This window comes from Plectropomus leopardus, chromosome 7 (genome assembly GCF_008729295.1).
Source record: "Plectropomus leopardus isolate mb chromosome 7, YSFRI_Pleo_2.0, whole genome shotgun sequence".
Lineage (NCBI taxonomy): Eukaryota > Metazoa > Chordata > Actinopteri > Perciformes > Serranidae > Plectropomus > Plectropomus leopardus.
Window position 1 is genome coordinate 31,396,087 of NC_056469.1, and position 22,820 is coordinate 31,418,906.

The 22,820-nt window shown below is 37.7% G+C and overlaps 1 protein-coding gene across 1 annotated transcript; it reads left to right on the plus strand.

Moving 5' to 3' along the window:
- Positions 1–1,006: 1,006 nt before the first annotated feature.
- LOC121945817 (ubiquitin-conjugating enzyme E2 E1-like) lies at positions 1,007–20,752 on the plus strand. Its single transcript, XM_042490161.1, has 6 exons — positions 1,007–1,108; positions 4,586–4,769; positions 7,162–7,212; positions 14,636–14,768; positions 18,912–19,059; positions 20,437–20,752. The coding sequence occupies exons 2-6, from the start codon at positions 4,615–4,617 to the stop codon at positions 20,559–20,561; spliced, it is 612 nt and encodes a 203-aa protein (XP_042346095.1). The 5' UTR covers positions 1,007–1,108; positions 4,586–4,614; the 3' UTR covers positions 20,562–20,752.
- Positions 20,753–22,820: the final 2,068 nt, after the last annotated feature.

The window sequence follows — 22,820 nt, forward strand, 5'->3', positions numbered from 1 at the left end:
TTGCCATGATGAGTAATTTTTAGAGTCAGATGTGATCAGTTTTAGTGGGTTTTTCAGTTTCTGTGGCCAGTGATGTAGTCATCACCAAAGTTTAATTATATTTCCTCTGAATATAGTAAACAACACATCACTCTTTCAGGATTTTTAAAATAATGGCCAGAATTTAATTAACACCTCATAAATTAAGAGTTTTTATGGTCTGTCAGTATGAAATATATTAATTTAGGGACTGTTTTTTAATTATCAAAAGAGGGGAAATATTTTGATGAAATATCACTCTTTTAAGCTCAGATTTGGTAAACCCATGTTTTGTTTTGTTTTTTTCTCTAATGTGAGTGTTTGTCGCATATAATGTGTCCAGGGATTGTTCTGAAATTTGAAAATCCAATTTCTGTTTTTGCAGTTTCTAGCTATAATAAATAGTGTAATTCTGGCAAATTATTTTTTGGCAGGCCTGCAGGTTTGGCAGGCATGTTTTATTTAATATTCACTAAAAACTGAAAAAAATAAATTAATTAATTTAAAAAAAAAATTTAAAAGAACTTTTTTTTAAGAAAGCCTGCCTTTACTTTAAAAATCGATGGTAAACTTATATACAAGATGCAGCCACTTAAAATTGCATTGCCCTCCCATAAGCCAAAAGTCATTCTGTCCATACAATCTGCAGTGAAGTTGTATGTCCCTCAAAATAAAATATAAAAATAATCATAAGTCTCTCCCCAGTGCCTCAAAAATCAATTAGACATGCCTCCCCCTTTTTGCACACCCCCTCCCTTCTCATAAATAACATACAGTCCCTTAATGATTTTATTTTTGTTATTTAGAATAAATCATGTCAATATGTGGAAATTACTGTGAGTCAAAGTTCACGAGTTTGACCTCCTGTTGCAAACACGTGTCGGATTTCACAAATAATATTAAATAAATTAAATTAAATAAACATTGGTGAGTTAACGCGTATAAACTATCATGATGTAGGCTGCGTGTTTCCAGAGTAGGACCGAGCCGTTCAGCCCACTGCAGCCGCGGTAGGCTACTTCCGTTCCGCAGAGGGCGACAGGCACCAGCCAGCCGAGACTGTGGCGGAGGTCCAGACACAATAGACTGGGTAAGTTTCATTAGCGAGCAAAATACATCATTTAAGGCGGATGTTTCACCGAGTGGTCAAAGTATAGGAGTCGGTCCGCCGCCTTCGTGTGTTTCCAGGTGAAGTCGAGGGTCAGTTTGTCGGTAAACACGCCGAAAAGAAACAAACAAACCCGGCCGTGGTTAGTTGGTTGCACGGAAAAGGGGCGCCGGCTATGTGCTGGAACGGAGTTGTTCCTGGCTGCTGGCGTTTAATCTTTCGTCGTCACATTCAGCTTTGAGATACACGTTTGTGTGCCCGGTTTTGATATACACGTTCAAGTTAAGTAACAAATACAATTAACGTATGGATTCAGGTCACGGTTATTCGGTTGTCTGTTCACTTGTAAGGATGCTTAGCAAGCAGCTTTCCCACACGCCGATCCAAGAAGTAGTCGGACCCCTGAAGTCGTAGGGCCCGAGTGTTCGTTGCCAGTTGGAGTTGAGGGGGAGGGGGGCGACTATTAGCAGGTAGCTGTGTTCGTGGGGGGGTCACCACCATCTTAAAATAGCTCTACTCGTAAATTAATTATAATTTAATTGCTGTACAGTTAGCAGTGTTAGTTTTCGGGTGTGAAATGGTTAACTTGAATGCGTGCGGGTGTGAACTGTGCACCTAGCTAGCTCGGCTAACAGTTCGTTCACCGTCACGGAAAACGTTAGCTGTCGTTAAATATGCGGAAAATTAAAGCGCAGGAGCTAACAGCTTTGTTTTCCGCCCCCTCCCATCAAACACGCACAAACTGATGATTACGACTATAATTGCATTGGTATAATATAAATATTAACTTAAATATATAAATATTGACACTGTTTTTCTCCAGTTTCCATTAATCGTCCATCAAAACACATTAATTTCTGACACGAAAATGTGGTAATTTAAATGCTAAAGTATAAAGGAGTTTGTATATGTTTATACATCACCACCTGCTGTGTTCAGTTGTTTATGGAAACATGTACATTAATGTTTCTAAATAGTGACTTTAAAGATGCAATATTTAGGGAGATGCAGTGGGGTATTGCAGTAGGCGAGGGTCCATTAACCCTCAAATTGTGTAAATTGAAATTGGGAATAAAAGTATGTCTGATGGATCAATTTTGAAAAAAATCCCATTTATCACCATCCCATTTATCACAAAAAAGTTTTTTTCACTCGCATGAGGTGGTATTTCAGGCAACTCAAAAACGCCATATTTCGCAAAACTGCAATGGGAACACTTTTTGGGGGGCTTTAATAGCTCACATGATGCTGTGACTATGTGCTTGTTTGTAATACTTGACACCCTGGAGCATGATGCAGCAGGTGCTTTAACAGATGTTATTGCATCACATACCTCGTCAAAGGTTAAACTGATCATCCGGTAGTTTTGAATCCACAGTTCCTGAAATCAGGGATTATCACCTCCCAAAAATCCCTCATAATGTATAATGATGACTGCTTGTGTGGTGTCTGCAATAGAAATGTTCCTGCTAATGTTTTGAACATCCATCGCCATTGGTTAAAATCGTTATTGGAAACCCGCCCAGTGAGGATTGCAGATCGCAGCCCAGTTGAAACTTCGCTCAGTTAGAATTTCTTCAGTCCTCAATATTTAGAGGTTTTTAGCAGGAGCCAAAATATATGCAGGGGTCTCTTCCTCTCCAAAACAAAAAACACCAGGTGATTCAAACTGGTTAAAGTACTGAATAAAGCATTTACATGTGACAAATCAATAGCCCTTTTTACAGAGACTGTGCTATAGAGCCACTAAGAAGTCCCCTTTTTGCCTCCTTTGCATTATTCCACAGAACCAAACAACTGCAGCATTGTGTTGCTCCAGTGTGTGTGATTTTAGATAGCATGCTGCATCAAGGAAGCAAAAGAGGTGTGACGGGGGTGAGGTTTAACACAACAGTGGCAGCCTTTATTCCACCCTTGCATTTTTACACAGAACCAAAAAATGACCGGTGTGACGTTGAACACACAAGCATCCGCCTCTAGTGTGACATATGATATGTGTATCGGCAGCGCTTTCTAAACAGTAAAAAATGCATTAACGTGTCAGTCAGTGTCATTTTCTGTCTCTGTGATATGACAGCTGATCTTGTCCTCTGCTCGGAGGGAAAGGAGCTCCCAAATCTCATTGTTTTCCCAGTTTTCAGACATTTACAGCTGTTGTTCTTCTTCTTTGAATTAGCCACTTTGCTGCTAACAGCTGCTTTCTAAGTCTTTTGGAGGGTCGCACATAAACACAAAACATGCTCGTGCTGTCCATGGTAACATGGCGGCATTACGTTTTACGCAGAGGCGAGGCAACTCCGTCTCCCCTTTCCATGATTGAAAGTTATATGCAGAACGGTGAGGGGCATACAGGCAGTGTAAATGTAGCAACACAAACGTTGGCAGCACTTTCTAAACAATAAAAAAATGCGTAGTAACGTCAATAACAATCATTTACTTTCACTTTTATATGGCTGCTGATCTCGCTCTCTGCTCGGAGGCTAAGGAGCTGCTGAATCTCATTGTTTTTTCCCAATTTGTTGACATCTGCTGCCAGCTGGTTTATAAATCTCCTGCAGTGGGTCGTATACAGAGCACACTGTCAAAGCATCACACTCATAATATCATTCAGCCAGCTGTCCTTTTAACATAGACCTCGATTCAGCACTGTTACTACCTGCCTTGGCAGCACAAAAGCGAGAGCACTTTGTCCCCCCATTTCACAATCTTACCTTTTATTCAGAACGGCAAGCTGTCTTAGCGACGCAATGAGGGGCGAATATTTCTCTGATGCTGGTAGGCTAATCATAGACAGGCTGTAAAGCTAGCACCTGTGAAATCACGTTTTCTCACCTATTTTCTCTGATAACTCTAGATCTAATAATGCACAGATGTTTCTTCCCCTGTAAAAGCAAATAGGCCCTGTAATTTAAACAGTTAAAAACACTGAGTAAAGGAATTTCATGTCAACTATGGTGGCCAATGTGAAAAGCAAAAAAAAAAGGCCCCATATATAAAGACCTACTCTCTGTGTAGAAAAACACAGCTAATTGTTAGGTTTGAAACATAAATATTATATTCCATTTCTGCCAATATGTCCCCCCAAAATCATACACACTGGATCTTTCAATATACATTAAATGTTGTCAATATACAATAAATGTCTTCATGAAAACATACTGATTTCTGAGCCTTTTATCACAAAAATATGCTCGTTTAAATACCAGAGTACTGAGTTTGTCAGTATTTCTACTCACCAGCTGCGGTGTCAGGTAAACCCGCAGCTGCTTATGAAAACATGCAAATTAATGTTTATAAATAGTGAAAGTGGCTTGTGAATTATGAAACCTATCAGTGACTGTGGTGACTCGGAGGATAAATTAGCATCTGCTTTGGTTAGAATTTAGAAATCATTGTGAAACTGCTCCTCCTCCTTGCAGCTGTGGTGTTACTTATTCTGCTGTTTTTCTTCTCCGTCAGGTTCCGGCTCTTCTCCAATCCTAACCGGTATGTCGGATGAGGATTCCCGTGCCAGCACCAGCTCTTCTTCATCGCCGCCTTCCTCCAGCCAAACCAGACAGAGGGACACGCTTTGCAAAAAGAAACGGGAGAGCAAAGCCAGCATGAGCAAGACCTCCAAGCTGCTTTCCACCAGCGCCAAAAGGTAAAAATAGAAGCCCAGATTGAAGTGATGAGCGGTTATATTCTCGAGATTTATCTCACAGTCACTCACTTGTTTCACCTGATATTTTACCTCAATGAGATTTCTCTCAGGTAGTAGTTTTAGATTTTTCTTGGGAAGAAAGGCCACTTTCAACAATGATACTAAACAAACTGTGGCCACATTTAACTGATTTCTTGTGTGGATAAAATGACAAATGACCTGATATTGGTTTTTCAGGTCCAATACCAAAACAGATTATTAGTAGTTAATGAGACAGATAACCAGTATTTGGAATGGATATGCATCGACAATTAAAAAGGAAAATCTTTCTGTAAATATTTAGAGTTCGGAATATAACAAAACTGAAATATTCAACATCATATACAGCAAGTTCCCAGCAATTTAAAAAAAAATAAAGTCAAGTGAAAATTTAAACAAAATAATAATTAATTAATAACATTTTTTAATAATAAAATAAAATTTAAAAAATAGCTCCCTGAAGTTTTACAAAGTAAAAGTTCCTCTCATGCTGACACGTTTTAAATAATTGATTTTATCGGTGATCATTAAAAGAAAACGCAGACACAGATAATCGGCAGAATGCCAAATATCAGCCCTAATAATGGCCAGGCCGAAAATCTTTCGTACAGTACATTGCAGCTAGAGTGAAGTTGGATTACAAAAAAATGAAGAAGCACCAACTGTAAAGTTTTATAGTATTTCTATGTTACATCATCGTTCTGCTGTCATTTAGGAAGAAATCCATCCAAAAGAGGAACATATGCTAATTTCCTCTCAGTCAGTAGCTTCAACAGGCAGTAACGTACACAGTCACAAGGTTTGCTGTGACAAGATACAAATGAGCAGCTCAAAGCTTCCTTTTTCTCCCCTCGCAAAACAAAACAAAACCTTTCACACTGATGATCATGTTATAGCTTACTTCCACAATCATTGCTGCTTTCCGTTTACACAAGAAATCAATAGCAGACATGAAATGACTCACAATCTGACAAGATAAATAAGGTTTGAGTTATGAATCCAAAGTGTTAATCACATTTTATAATGATGCTCTGAAGATCAGAGATGAATGATTCTCATTATTTTATTTTGTTCATGGCCGAAGGACATCTTATGGCGTCTTTATAATGATCACGGTTTTTATGCTTCCACGCCTGCGACAGCCGCAGCCAGAGACTTAATGTTTTCAGGGTGGTTCGTCTCATTCTCATGAATGCAATATCTCAGGAATGTCTCGAGAGAAAATCTTCAAATTTGGAACAAATGTCCACTTGAAGTCGAGGAGGAAATGATAAGATTTTTGTGGTCAGAGATCAGTGTCATGCGTCACATGTTTTTGACCATAACTCAAGATCTCACACGATAATTATGACAAAATGTCACACAAATGTGTAATAGGATCAAAGGATGAAGTGATGACATTTTATATCCAAAAGGTCAAAGGTCGACCCTCTTAAATTCACCTCCCTGGATGACAAGTAGAGATGTTTGGATACCCTTCTTTCTTCCTGTACTGATTCTGATTCCCAAAATTGCTCATCAGCTGATATTGAGTATCAGTACAATACCATTGCATTAAAATATAATATATGTTATAAAAATATTTTAACAGCTGTATACTAATAACCCTGTATGAATGTGAAGTGATTGCTATTATTGTTGTATGTCAAGAGTCAGGTTTAAGTCTTCATAAAACATACACAACATACACAAATACATTTTTTTATATGCATATTCTTGTTTGTTTTCTTAGAATTACTCATTTATTTTTATTTCTGTAATTTTTAATTATCATAATTTTATTTAGTGATTAATTGTCTATATGAGTTATTTGATTTTTATGACCACAGGTGACATTGTTGAAGTGGAAAAAAGTTCAATAAAATAAAAATGAAGAAAAAAAATACAGAGAATGAATGCTATATAACCTTTTTAAATTTTTTATTATTTAGTAGACATTTTGCTAATGGCTTACGTTACACTTTTTTACTGGACGCTGGTATTAGAACAACTCCAAAGACAACCAGGCGGGGGTGGGGGCGTCCTCTTTATCTGGTTTGGTCACCACAGACTGATTGGTTTTACTGATATTGAGCATGTGATGAAGCTCTATGTCAGTCCTCTGTACTCCTCTTTGAAAATAAGTCTCTGAGTAAAGACAGCTTGTGGCAATGTAGTGTGAAAGCGCTTTGAGCGCTTTCTTTACAAGTACAGTCCATTTACCATTTCTCACCGGAAATGATTCACCGGATTCAATCACGTCAACATAGTAATAACTTTCATTTTTCTGGAGAAAAAATATAAACTTAATACTAATACTTTTGAAGAATGACGTGTTGCCAGTGGAGTGATTTTTGATTCCTTTTGTGTGCAGGATTCAGAAAGAGCTGGCTGATATCACACTGGACCCTCCGCCAAACTGCAGGTGGGTTTCGTTCTTTGCTTTAAAGTCTGTTTGTTGTCTGACCAGTGTTGTACACACTGGTCCCACTGTTTATCTCCTAATACCAGTCGTATTAATGCAGAATCAGAATCGGAAACACTTTATTGACCCCGGGGGGGAAATTGTGGTTAGTTACAGTCACTCTGATGCCGAGCATAGAGATATCTTAAGTGTCATATATGGCAAGTCAATTTTATTTATAAAGCCCATTATCACAAAACACAGTTTTCCTCAGAGGGCTTCACTGCATACGACATCCCTCTGCCCCTTAGACCCTCACATCGCCAAAGGAAAACTCCCCCCAAAAAAACCTGTAACGGGGAAAAAAGGGAGAAACCTCAGGAAGAGCAACTGCGGAGGGATCCCTCTTCCAGGACGGACAGACGTCCAATAGATGCCGTAAATAACAATTAAATTAGAATAATGACAAAAAGGAAAGAGAAAGAGAGAGGGAGAGATGCACAGCAATAATGATAACAATAGCATATCATATAACAATAGTGATAGGTGTAAAATTACTAAAAGCACTCTATAATAGCATGTGATGTTGCATGTAAGTATTGTAGGTGTTGATAAGAGTCCCATGCATATGTATGTAAAATGTATAAAATAATAAAAATAGGTGCCTTATGCTTTAACGCAATGTATAAAACTAACTACTATACCCAAACACAGATACTCATCCAAATCCCTCTATTCTGTTCTCACTGAATATTATTTTGAGTTTAAGGTAGCATGTAGCTTTAATCACACATTACAACTCAACTGTGTGTACGCCAAAATTATTCATTAGCCTTGATATCTCATTTTTACTTAAAAAAATAGCAGTGGAAGTGGATCCAACGCCGATCTGTTCAGTGAGGTCACTATCAGTGAATACTGAGCCGTTTTACAGGGCTACACATCACTTGAACTAATACCTATCAGTATTATTTAATTAGTTCAGAATTAAACGGGCTGTAAAAGCCTGACAGATACAATGTGTGGGTTTATCTTCTATTACCAAATGTATTTTTAGGCAGATTTTAACTGCTGTCCAGAAACCATAATAACTCAGAATGCTTCACTACTACTAATGTCCCCTCAGGTGTATTAATAAGACCACAATATTTTCTAGTTAGTCTACTCAGAAAAGGTAAATTATCATGCACGAATTCAAGAGTCTAAATAACATCTTTCGCAGGAACACGTGGAATTTATAAAACCCAAAGTAAACATTTCAAACATTAATTTGTAGCTTATATAATGAATCTATGAGTCAGTTGGCAGAAAATTCACCAGCTACTAGTATGATGATCAGATCATCAATGTAAACAAGCAATTATTTGCTGGTTCCAGCTTCTGAAATGAGACTATTTGATGCCCGTCTTCTGATATGATGATGATCTGAATGTTTTAAGTGTTTGGTGGGGCAACACAAGCAATTTGAATATGTCGCTGTGGGTATTTTAAGAAAAAAAGAAAACTTTTATGTACATCTGTATCAAAACAGGTGTGTAGGAGAGGGACGAGGAGGGCGCAGTTTGGAGACAAACCCCTGCAAACTGTCTCATTTGCAAAAAAAACACTTCTGCAGTAGCCAGACTTTTATCAGACAAACCCTCTGGGTATTGTGGAAATATTATGGTGGATATTTTCTGCTGTTTTCTGACTCTTTATAAATAAAATGTATTAATTGAAATGAAAATAATCATTAGTTACAGCCCTAAATTGACATGGTGTTTAGCACTGACCCTCTGCAGCTGAGTTTACTTCAGTGTTGTTGGTTTTAAAGATTATCCTTAAAACCAGACGGTCTGGGTTCAAGCTCCCACCGCAGCAGGCGTCCTCCCTCCTGCAGTGTCCCGGGGCGAATCACTGAAGCCCTTCCTGCTCCGGGCTGCTGTTCTGCAGCTGAGCCTGACCTTTGACCTCCCAGTGAAGAGAGAAAAGATAAAACAGAGGAATTTCTCTCATAGATCAAACAAGCCACCTCAGGCCGCAGACCATCCCAAAAATGAACACAGTCTGAGTATTTGTTGCCAGCCGAAAGAAAACACTTCACAGTCACAGTTTAAAAAAAAAAAGGAAAAGAGTCTGTTTGTATTTTGAATTTTTGTTGTTATCGCTGCCACTTTTCTTCAGACTTTTTCTCATGTATAAAACAACAGCGTGTCAGGCTGTGTGTTCTCTGCCTGCCACCTTACAGCCTTCAGCCAGCCTTCATTTTAACGTCAGTCTGTCTATAAAATCAAGCTGTTTGCTGCAGGGAGGCATGTGGCATGTGCAAATGTTTAACTTCACCACACAGCACAAAAATGCCATGAATTGCAAAATGTTGTAATGGAAAAATGCAGCAATCTGAGAGACGACTGTTTTTGTTATACAGCAGTCACATAAATCATGTGTTTTTATACATTTTCATTCAACATTTTCATTACTTTGGAATACCCTCTAGCTCATTGTTATTTATAAAAGTTTAATTTACTGATAAATTGCACAAAAATGTGTCCAGTTGTTGCAAGACAGGAAACAGAAACATTAGAAAGTCGCATGTGCTTAGTCAATTTTCTCTTTAAATCCTGAGAGTATTTAGTGAAGCTTTGAGTGACATACATGAGGCGATTTGTGTCTCTGAACGTATCATGACTTCAGCGTGAAGATGTTCTTGTGTAAATTAACGCCTTAAATTCTGGATTAAGTGCGGATTATTGCAGCTGACAGTTTTGACACTGAAGCACAACGGCAGGTTCAGGTTTTAGCAACAGGCTTTTGACATTAAGTCAAATTCATAATGGACTTCCTAATTACAACAATGAAGTGTGACAGCTTAAAACACAACCTGCCCCTGCACATGATGGATTAAAAGCTGTGTTTAATTGAGTACCTCGTTTTAAATGATAATGTGTTTTGTAATAACTTAAATGTTCTTAATGCAAAAATACATTCAAGCTTAACTTGTTCTTGAGGGAGAAGGAAGCACGTCTGAATTTTAATGATGATAATGAAACTGAAGTAATGAGTTTCTTCATGTCTTTCTGGCTTTATATTGTGGAGTTGAGACTTGTTTATTGTACAGATTTCAATCAGTGTTGAGAGGTCCAGCAACGCTTTTGGCACGATTAAGTAAGGTGCAGATTATTTATTCATTGGTATATTTATAGGGTTTGGTACCAAAAGCGTTATTTTTCAGGGTACTGCTGATTCACATTAAATCCATCTGTAACAGTCAGTACCCGAGAGTGTAACTGGGTGAAAACGGCGGGTTTAGACAAGGCGGAAGTGTTGCAAAGCGTCCCGAGCTCTCAGCATGCGTATGGTCTATTTTGTGTTCTGTATTACTTTGGTGATAGCCTAAAATCACTGATCGGTGTGCAAACACTCGCACACACACATAAAAACAGAAGCCCCTTACACTACCTGCTCAAGGCAGGAATATTGTACAGTTATAACGCCTCACTGTTGTGTATATCACGCACACTGGACAGAGCGGTCCTGCCTTTAAGCCACCACAGGATGTAGTAACAGCACCGAAACGGCACCTGTATAAACAGGACAGCCAGTACAGGTGTGACGTTTTCATGATGTGGTATGTGTACGACCCACCGCAGGAGATTTAAAAAGTAGCAAGTGGCAGCTGGCGGCTGACTCAAAAAAGAGGAACAGTGGTCCTAAATGTCTGCAAAATTGATTCAGGAGCTCCTTACCCTCCAAGCAGAAGAAGAGATCAGCCGCCGTATGACAGGGACAGTAAATGATTGTTGTTGTCATGTTGTGTCATTGTTATTGTTTAGGACGGGCTGCGGACACTTACATTATATGACACACTACAGGCCGACGTTGGTGCGTTGCCATGCTGTCTGTAATCACATTGGAGCAGAATGATGTTGTTTGCTTCTGTGTTAAAATGTAAAGAAAGCATAAAGGAGGGACTTTATAGTGGCCCTGTAGCGCCATCTTTCTATAAAAGCCTGCTAGAGACAGAAAATTAGCTCTACGTTAGATCAGAAAAGAGCAGAACTGCAGTTTAGTGAACTGCATCACCCCTGCTGTGTTTTCAAAAATAAAATTTAAATTTTTTGCCATTACAGAAAAACCAAAAAAAGATACCAAACCTGGTTCCAGTAATGGTTCAAATGTGAATAGTGCCCAAATCTTTTGATTTATTAGGTCTGCAACTAAGTATTATTTTCATTATTGATTCATCTGCAGATTATTTTCTCAGTTGTTTTTAAAGGAAATGGTGAGAAAAAAATGTATTATAACTTTTCAGAGACCAAGGTGACATCTTAAACTTTATTGTTTTTTCTTACCAACAGTCCAAAACCTAAATTTATTCTCTTCAGAATGATGTAATAACAGTAAAAGGCAGCAAATTCTCCCATCGGAGAAACTGCAGTCAAAAAATGTTTTTGCTAATGATTAAACAACGTAATTTCAGCTCTATATTAAATTAATCCACTTAATTAAATGAAAACGCTTCTTCTGAGTCCCTCTGTCTTTTAGGGAGTTATTATCTGAAGTTGTAATGAGTTCTGCTGCTGCCACTCTGGAAAACTCTTGAAGTTCAAGCTGTCCGGCTGTTTCAGTTCTCCATCTTTATTACGTTTCATACTGCAGACATGACTGCTGCCCAGCTGTGCTGAAACTAAAGCACTCTGCTTTGATTCATGGAAAAAACGCTTCTTTGCACCAGTTTTCATAACTGTATCTGATGTGGGTTAACCAGCATGTCGGCTCATATGATATCAGAATTAATTGATCCTGTGTCAGCGTCTTAATGGCTTATCATGGATGTAGATAAGAGTGAAATGGTGTTTTGTGTGTGTGTGTGTGTGTGTGTGTGTGTGTGTGTGTGTGTGTGTGTGTGTGTGTGTGTGTGTGTGTGTGTGTGTGTGTGTGTGTGAGGGAATGTGTTCATGAAGGAATGTGTTCATATCGTTAAAATCAACCGCTTGAACATCTTTCCTGTGGAGAAAGTTTTCATCCGTTTTATCTTTTAACTCCCAGTTAATTAGCCCAAACTGCGCTCTCTGGATCGATTTTCTGTGCCGTAGCTGGCACAGAAACTCTGCCAAACGTCCATGTTAACGTTGATCAAAAAGCACAGCGGAGCACAACATCTGCCCCCACACCCCCCCGACAGGTTTGGATCAATACTATTATGTCTTGTACTGGTGACCCCAGGGGGTTCAAGACCACATGTTCTGCATGTAAGAGGGATCAAGGCTGGGCTGCTTTGAGGAAAAATCAATACAGATTACAGATCATGAGGCGTAGACTCATCACGGGGGATTTGCTTTGAACTGAGGCGTCTTCTGAATGATGCACAGGGGAAATGAAACTTTCATCGCTGCACATTTAAAGGGAAAATTAAACTTTTATGGTCGTTAATCTGTGAGAGTCACTTTGCAGGAGTCTAGTAGTACATTTTATGTCCAAATTGTGATTATTAATTAAGGACGCAGGAAATGTGACACACGTTGCACACGTTATATTTCATCCATCAAAGGCAGTGCAAGTACAAGATTTCCCATGATGCTTTTCCCTTGATCCTTTTAGCTTTGGAATAAATGGAAATGGTTCATACTAAAGCTGCACAGGCAATCAAACATTAATCATGAGCACAATTTTGGCTTCCCACAAGGAAATTAGGAATGCAAGATATTGTTTTTTTGCCAATATCTTACATGCCAATACTTTCTGGCTCATTATGATGTATTGTCGAGGCAGATCATGATGTTTTTCCACCTAATTGCAGAGAAAATCGAGCCTCTCCTGTATTGGAATTGACATCTTATCTTGATGGCCCACTGGTGGCAGATGCAGACCAAAAAAAACAATGTTTTTAAAAAAGTACACATTCACTGGGCAAAACAATAAAACTACTTTAATTAAGGTTACATGTAAAACATGCAGCGTTCTTATATAACAAATTTTAAACAAAAATGTAAAGATTTACAGGCATTGATGATGCTCTCCCTCAGACGATCCTGAAAATACCAAAAGCAGGGCATATTTTAAATATTTATTAAAGTGTATTTTGTCATCCTGGCACATTGTCAGAAATGTCCATTTCAGGTTGATGCCAATATTTCATTTTAAAGGCGTTATCCACTGATATCAATGACGTGCCGATATTATTGGCATCTCTTACTGAAATGAACATGATCGTTTGTGATATTGATGTTTAAAATGTGTGCTTCACTCACAGAAGAGCTCCAATGCTGCGTGCACCCTGCAGGCTGCAGCAGCAGCCTGTGAAAAACGTTCTTGAATGTTGCGACTGCAGACGAGCAAAACAAAAATCATGCGTCATGAACCGACATCATCCGTTGTTTTGACACAGGAGAGAACAAAATAGTCAGTAACGTCGTCTTCGTCCGGTGTCAACACAGACATCCAGAACAGCGACTCTGCACGTCGCGGTACTATGACCGCTGTAAGAAAAAAACATAAACATAGAGCAGTGAATATGTGTCTGTAGTAAACACGCTGACTTCAACCAAAGAGGAACCTTATTTTTAGTCTTATTTTGACGCAAAGACTTGTGAAGGAATGTAGCACAATGTGAAAGTGAAAGCAGTACTCTGTGAAAGACGACCAGTTTTATTTTGATGCAAAGACTTAAGACATTAAACAATCGTGATCTCATACTGATCAAAATAATCTTAATTATCTTTTTGGCCATGATTGTGCAGCTCTAGTTCATACAGCAACAACTCCTGCAGGATGAATTTTGTACATTTGGGTTGAATTTAAGGCTCGAAGGCCACATATCGCGCAGATCTTGAATAAAAAGTGCCAATTATATTCAGTGAAGTTTAACTGCTTAACTGTAGGAAAAAATATGACACCCACATACTCCAGAAAGCTGCCAGTGAGCTTTGCAGTGATTCATCAGGTTAAACACGTACATGAATGAATCTGTGACTTTCACACTGCATCTGTGACTCCACTGATGTCTGTTCAGTTGTGTGTTTGAATCAACACAAGCATATAATCTTCACTGATATACTGACACTCTTCCTCAGTGTGTGGCCGTCTTTTTTCCTGTCTTTATTTATTTGTAATGCTGTATTTGCTGTGAGGTTTCCTCAGTAATGGTGTGTTTGTTTTTCCCCGGTGTTGATGCATTTCTGATGAGACAATGTGAGGTAGAATAATAAATACTGTGGAACAAGAAAGATAAACATTGATTCTTACAGACTTCAAATGTAAATAATGGTGCACAGATTCAGGTTAATCTAAGCAGTGTTTTTGCAAAACAAAAATTTAAATGCATTGAATTTTTGTTGACATCTCAGATGATGTGAAGGTTAAGGATTCAGCACCAGAGAACATTACTCCTGTGTGGATGTTGCATTACTTGGTGCTTGAAGTGATTGTGCAGCTGTAAGTGAAAGTAAATGTTTTGTTCCTGCAGTGCTGGCCCAAAAGGAGACAACATCTATGAGTGGAGGTCGACCATCCTGGGACCACCGGGCTCCGTGTACGAGGGAGGCGTCTTCTTCCTGGACATCGCCTTCACGCCTGACTACCCCTTCAAACCCCCCAAGGTACTGATATCAGTTTTATATGTCTGGTAGCACTCATGCAAACTGTGATCAAAATTTAACCCCTTGAAACCTGAGAAAAAGAAAAAATTAGGAAGAAATTAGTTAAAAGTACAAGAAAATCAGTAAATAAAGAAAATGCTTTAAAAATTATTTTATGACATAGTTGTAAATATGTAATTATGATGGTAATAAATATAATTTTCCCCTTATTTTTTCCTTTTTTTTCCCCTTTTTCAAAAAAGTATTTTAATCTAATTTCTGAAGCATTTCTTACAAAGTTGCTCATTGTCTTTTTTCAGTTTTTTTTTAAAGAAATCAAACAAATTTGCTCAGCATTCAAATGTTTATACTTGTGAAAGGCGTTAAAAAGTAGCGCAAGGAAAGTGATGTCACTCCAGGTTTTGCAACATCCGAGGTATCCTGACTTGATATATAAAAATTGAGACAATGAGACAAAAATGTGATTACTTTAAATAAATATTTCACATTAACACCAAATATTGCTGTACAGAAGTAAAGTGAACCGTATTACACAGAAACCTTTAACCTGTCATCAGTAAACTGCAGAAAGCTCACTGACTTCCTGACTCATTGAATTTTTTATGAAAGTTCAGATCTGGCGGAGGGGAGTTCCTGCTGCTGTCACGTTTCTTTTAGTTTAGCTTGTACCTGGGCCCTTTTTTACCTTTTTATTGTGTGTTTTTTGGATGAGCACAATCAATATACATCTACTAAAAGTGTATATTTCCACCACTGACAGGCTCAGCTTGTGGGTGAAAGTGTGTGAAACATTCTGGAAAATCCCCTGAGGAGAAGTTAAACATTTTTTATTACCTTTGGCTGATCTGTTTGTTATTGTGACCAAGTCTCGCTCGAGGAGAAGTCTCGTTCTGAAATTTTACAAGAGGTAGCTTGTTGCAGGAAAACAACGGTGAAAACGTTAGTGAGAGTTGAACAGAGGAGTGCTGGGAGAATTTGTTTTGTTGAAAGTACGGAAATGTAGCTTAGTGTTATTTAAAGGTTTTCAGTATTTTGATTGAATAGTTAGCTGATTTAGAACAATATGGAAAAGTCTCTTTTGTTTGTTCCTCACACTAAAACACTGCGTCTGTGAAGAAGAAAACATTCAATTTCTCTGGAGGATCTTCTCTGTAATGTTGTCAGACACATATAATAACAATCTGTGGCAAAAACGAGCACTTCAGGAGGCCAAAAATTGACGGTGCTCAGTTGCCTGTAGGGTTTACTCTGCAGCCTGTTTTGCAGCTGCAGCTGTCTCTCAATACTGGACCGATTTTAAAAACTGCTGTTTCCATTAGTCACTTCAACACAAAAACATGGAAAACAGGGTCCAGGTTCAAAAATACTGAAATTTTCCTATAAAGAAAAAGTCTGCTGCTTTCTTTTTTTTTGTTAAATCCAATGAAAAGACCAAAATCAACAAGCAAACTCGTCTCTGTATCCTGAACACTTTTTGACTTTCCTCCCCTGCCTCCAGTACTCAGCCCTAAGTTAACTAGTTCCTAATGAAGACGTAAATGGCTTTTAGAAAGTGCAACATCTATAAACTTTAATATACAAAACAGAAAAAGTCCAAACAATTTCCTTAAGAGCTCGGTGCTGCAGTTTCTGTTGACCGTTACTCAAACAGGAGTTAGGAGTAGCGCTGTGGTCGAGGACTACTTTTAACCCGAAGATTTGGCTTAAAAGATAAACTACAGGGCCTGTGTCCATCAGCAGTTTGGCTCAGTCTTAATAGGTTTTGGACACAAATTGAGCTCCATGGCTCAGAAAAATAACGATAAATTGTTGTTTGTGACCGCTTAATGTGTTTTGCTGACAACGGGAAAATACAGAATACAGCTAGACTGAAAAACAAACCAGAAATAAAGTGCAGCCTCTGTCAGATCACTTGCACTTTACTATTAGCTGTAAATTGTAATTTTGTGTGACGTGTTGAAAAAGAAACAAAGTGCTTTCTGTCTTTTCACTGATGCAGAGCTTCTCTTATAGCAACACAACAGCACGTACACAAGCAGAGCCCGCGATGAGCACAGCAACAGTACATGATTTTAACGCACACATTTACATCCTCTGATTTTTGGAAAAACGCAAGCTCTGTTCTACAAAAGTCCTGAAGAGCATCTTTAATGTCTTTTCTCTTTTTTAACACTTCAGTGTGATATATTAGCTAATTCCTGCCTTTGATTTTATCCTTCATAATAAGAGCTTACTTATATATATTTTTTTGTACACTGGATCCACTGTTGATGTTAAATGTTCTGTGTTTTCCATGAAAAAATGAACACTGGTTCATTTGTTTGTCCCCACAGGATAATTAGGGCCACTTAAGCTACATTGTGTAACAAATTTAATTGTTATGATGGCATTAAAAACGCCAGCCCTGATGTTTGTTTTTACTGACTCATTTCCTGTGGGATCAAACAAATGATTTGATGAAAACTGTAACGTTAGCAAAAACAAAACAAAAAAACAGTTCATAAAAACAACCTGTTGCAAAGAGATTAAAAGTAAAACAAAACAAGGAACTGTTCAGTAATATTTTAATATTGTGGTATTTGTTTCTGTTTCTTGTTTTTAAATAAAGCAAACTGTTATTTATATAACTCAGCATTTAAACATTATATATTCTTGACAGAATGCAGATTCTTCGGTGTGTGTGTGTGTGTGTGTGTGTGTGTGTGTGTGTGTGTGTGAGGTTTACTGCGTAAACATCGGCAGGAAACAGCCGTGTGAAGTGAGTAAGGCAAAGGTGAACCCGAGATTTAAAAACACCCTTACAAGCTGCTCTTGTCAGACAATCAAAGCTGCATGTGAAATATCTTAAACAAATGCATCTGTAGCTTTTTGATGTTTCATTTTCTGCAGACCTGCGCTGACGTTTGATTTAGTGATTCATCAGAACACTTCATGTAAATAATCATGTCCTTTCATTGCTGATTGCTGATTTCAATCAGAAGTAGCTGTTTTTTGTAATAATATTTTGTGAAAGCAGAAGTCACATCAGTGTTTTGGCATTTAGAAGTACTTCTTTTCAACCACCAGAGGGCCTCGTGCCCCGCAGAGAAGACAAAGGTTCAGTGACGCAGTGATTGCAGGTTTAATACTCAAGGTCACAGTTTTTATGTATGAATAAACTACAGTCCAGTCTGTTATCTTAATATGAAATTGATAAACAATATTATTATTATCTCTATCACTTTTTAATTTCATTTTAGGGCTTTTATGCCCTTTAATGATAGTACAGCTAAAGAAGGACAGGACAGGTGAGAGAGTGAAGGCGGACACCTGGTGAGTTAGATATCGCCCCATAAAGATCATTATTATAACAATTTCTACATTAATAAAACAGTTTCTACAGTAATGAGCCTTTATTAGCTGAACTTTTTGATTATTTAAATCATCACACTGCATCTAAAAAAGTTACTTTGGTTGTAACATTTGTGCAGGAAATTGAAATTTTAAAGCTTGCAAACATGCATATTCTCTTTAAGAAGTACTTTACTGCTGTCTATGCAGTAGAAAGAAGCAAATATTTTTGAACATTTGCTTTTACTTGAGCGGTTGAAAACCTGCAGATATCAGGATGCATTGTAGAGGTCAAACTTTACTTTTTTTTTTCCAGGACCGAAACTGATTATTAGTAGTTAATAAATCCGATAACCAAACCGAAATGCATATTGGTTCCAAATATCTGTTATCGTTCTCATTAAGTACTCATAACCGGTATTGGCCCTGAATAACCAATATCGACCGACCCCTGAGTTAAAAGCCTGATGGCAGAAGGAATAATTTGAGCATCTTTTTGTCTTTGGAGCGGCAAAATATCGCCGTCCTGAGAGCATTAATGAGAACTCGTGAAAGGATGAGCAGAGAGATTTGGGCAATGGCAAAATAGAGTTAAATTCACCGAAGTTCATTTACACATACGACGCTTTGTTGTTGTGATAGTTAAAATTGGAATTCAGTTGGTCAAGTATTGCTACAATATGTAACTTTGCACATCATATCTCATTTTTATCGACTGTTTAGTGTATTTTTCATGGTCATATTTGTGACTAACCAAAGTAGGAAATGTTTTCACACCTTGACCTTTAACTGGACGTTTTTCTGTGTCTGCAGGTAACATTTCGTACGAGGATCTATCACTGCAACATCAACAGTCAGGGGGTGATCTGTCTGGACATCCTGAAGGACAACTGGAGCCCCGCCCTCACCATCTCCAAGGTGCTGCTGTCCATCTGCTCCCTGCTCACAGACTGTAACCCAGGTAAGACTCGCAGGGTGTCGAAGGTTCGAGCGCCGACACAGCGACCGAAAGGCTCAATCAAAGATGTGAACAAACGGGCTGAGGTGGACAAAAGTTCGCAGTTAGATTTAATGTGTTCGGCAAGTTGCAGCAAGCAGCTGACTTAAAGGTTTCTGTCTGTTGTTCTCAGTCGAACAATATTCAGCCGCTCTGGAGCAGGAAAACATGACAGCCATGTTCTGAAGTAAAGCTTTTTTTTCTCTTTTTTTTCTGGCTTCTTTAAAACTCGCAGATTTCCGCTCGACTTCTCTCAGTGTGTCACATCAAGTATTTGTCCATCCAGAGACGGCAGGAAATATAAACCAGAGTGTTCAGGCCGAGGTGCATTTTCAGAAATGTAATTTAAATCACACCTCGAGAGTCTTAAATGCTACAGAAACCGCTTTCTTGGTTTAACAAAACAACCGGAACCTGAAACTCGCATGCAAAACTGTCAAAGGTCGACACCTTGACAGGAAACCTGGCATCATCTGGACTTCCTATTCTATTTTATAAATGTGCCTCTCAATTTTTAGTAGAAGCAGAAAGGAGGTTTCATATTTTACCCGTCTCTTGGAGTCACAGACAAAATTTAATTTTTGTGCCACAGACGACGTCTTCAGTGCTCTTTTTTAAAAGATCGTGGCAGGAGTCTGATGGTGCTAATAAACAAATATTTTATTTTAAAATGTAAGAAAAAAAATCCTTTTTTAATCTCTTAATTCTTAAGTTTATACTCTGCAAACTAAGATCAGACATGCAACACCATTAGCCTCTTTAAAATATAATTAAAATATTTAATGTGTAGCTTGGATTTAACGTAGTTCCTTGGCCATTTTATGCTACAGTTTTACACATAGTTCTACCCCCCAGTGTTTTTTGTATTTTATATTATTTATTTGTTTTATTACTGTTTTGATTCAATCTGTTTTTTTCCTGAAAAGCGCTTTGTAACATTTTTTTAAAAAGTTCTAAAATTACACAATAGTACTAATAACTATTATTATTATTATTATTATTATTATTATTATTATTATTGTTATTATTATTATTATTATTTATTATTATTATTATTATTATTATTATTATTATTTATTTATTTATTTTTATTAAAAGATTTAAACAAAACAAAAAAAGTCTGCCTTAACAAGACAAAATCTTCACTTATTTTTGATTAGCATCCAAAATTATTTCTTTTTTTATAAATAAAGAGAAATAGCAAATGTTAAGAGCCAGAAGGAAATTCAACAAAACAAAATGTAATCGTCATGAGGCGTATATTTTTTAAGTCTTTTATAGCCTTTATTATCATTTCTACACGCGGACGAATTTAACTTGAAAACCTGTTTTTCCGTTCAGCCGACCCCCTGGTGGGAAGCATCGCCACCCACCCCTGGTGGGGAAGCATCGCCACCCAGTACACGACTAACAGAGCGGAACATGACCGAACAGCCAAACAGTGGACGAAGCGATACGCCACATAAACCCACAGAGGACGACAGCGGGGGGAGACGGAGGAGGAGGAGGAGGAGGAGGGGTGGGGGGCTCCGGGCGGTTTGTGTTGGGGGGTTATTTCTATCTCAGATTTTTAGTACTTTATTGTCTGGTATATTTTTTGCTTCCTGATTAAGTTATCTCCACAAATATGGTAATAAAGGAACACAATGGAAAGGAAGTCTTGTCTGCATCCTTTTTTTTTCTTTGTTACAGTTATTTAAAGGGTCCTGCTGCACAAATGAGCAGTTATCACTCACAGAAGTACCCTGAATACTTGAATTAATAATAGAAGATTTATTTTGAAAGCTTTTTTATTTTTTAATTTTATTTTAAAACTTAGCAACAATTTACTTTACTGTAATCCTTTGAAACCTGATCAGATTGACTAGATTTCTTTTAAAAACAAGGGAAAAAAGCAAGAAGAAACTTAAGAAGAAATGGCCCAAAACATAGTACACAATAAGTAAAAAAATTACCTGAAAATTAGCAACAAAGAAAAAGCAAAGTAAAAAACAAACAAGGCAATGGCCTTACAAAAAGTGCTCAAATAGATAAAATTATAATAGCAATAAAAATAGAGATAAAGAATTAGAAAAAAGAATAATAACAATAATAAAAATAAATAGATAAATAAGTAAAATACTCAAACTGTAAATAGGAGATAAATAAAAGTACAATGACACCAAGTAAAATGACAAATGTGTAAAAAGTAATAAAATCATACAGAAAGTAGTAAAACTGTGAAACAGACTTGTATAAATAAAAAGTCAATTAAGTTCACTTAAAAGCCAAACTAAAGTTTATTTAAAAGCCAAAGTCAAAGGGTGATGATGACGTCTCCCCCTCGGTGTGGGTAAATGTGTTCGATTTTCTGCAGAGATAATAAAACTGAAAAAAGGGACCTTTCTGACATTGTGCCGAGCAGTCAAGGTCACGAAAGCTGTATTTATCTTCAATCTGTTGGCATAAATTTGCCCTTTCTGTCTCACGCTAAACTTTATCTTTAAAACATTTGAGCTTCACAGAGAGAATACAAAGTTTGTCAGTAACACTCAGGTGGAAAACACACACCTGTCCTTAGATGTCAAACAGGAGACACTTTATATCAGATCTAGTTCAGGAGGATGTCATGAAAATAAATGTGCCTCTGATTATCTATTTTAACTTAATACAGTCGACTTTGTACCTTCCACTGTAACTGGAGGCTGAACTGTCAATTCATTGAAAGTACGGCAATTTCATGTAAACTCAGCGCTGCTAAATCAAGATGAATAAAAATAGATATTTATTACTTATTGCCTTCCTGTGCATGTACACAGAGAACGCACACGCTTTTATAGGATTAAAAACCTCTTTTTTTGTATTTTTAGAACAGCAGGTTTTGTATTGATAAAAGTAAGAAAAACATTCAAGTGTGAGAGGTTTTACAGTTTAAAAGAGACAAAGTGAGGCCTGGGATCTCAGAGCAGCTGTGGATGTACTGCACAGTGTGGGCTGGCAGTATATAAGACGCTCTCTGGTGTGAAAACGTAGAAAAATCTGAAGCCAAACGCAGCTCAGTTGTTCCCTACTGAATGAACAGTATACAGCACAGCGGTTTTTATGAAGTGCATTTGGACTTTCTGCTTTACTGTTTGTCCTCAGAAACTGTAAACTGAAGTGATGATTCTCCAAGTTGAAGTCCAAATAGAATATATTCTGTTTTTTAACAGCAACAATCCCAGTCGGTGTACTCCATTGTGCTTTAAAGCCTCTTTATTGACCAAAACCCTTTAAAAAACATCAATAAGCTGCACCCTCACACCTCATTATGAAGAACAAAGGTGCTGTAATTGATTTTGAGTCGGTCCCACATACACACACCGTCACACTTGAATACTTGTGCTTGAGTAATGTTGGCTAATACCGATTGTGCCTGGCTGTTTTAGGAAATGATTAATAAATTTATTTGTGTCAGTCTGCAGGAACAATGCTTCAGAAACTGGGGCATTAGCCAGAGTTGACTGCATGGCTAAATTTAGGAAAACTGCCTCCGGACAGTCAGTATTTCCAATCAGAGCATCAGATAAATGGCACTCAGATCCCACACATCAGAGTATGCACAATCATGTGATCACTGATCTAAACCTCTGTATGGGTTCAACTCATTTCTGAGACCAAGTGATGTAAATTTAGTTTTATATGTGCAGTACTGTTTCTAAATTTACAAACCGGTTTGCTTTTAATTGTTTGATCTTTACTGTCTG

Coding starts and splice junctions, on each gene's coding strand:
- LOC121945817 (XM_042490161.1), top strand. CDS start 4,615: ATGTCGGATGAGGATTCCCGTGCCAGCACCAGCTCTTCTTCATCGCCG. Junction 14,769..18,911: donor ACCCCTTCAAACCCCCCAAG/GTACTGATATCA, acceptor CTGTGTCTGCAG/GTAACATTTCGTACGAGGAT. Junction 19,060..20,436: donor GCTCACAGACTGTAACCCAG/GTAAGACTCGCA, acceptor TTTTCCGTTCAG/CCGACCCCCTGGTGGGAAGC.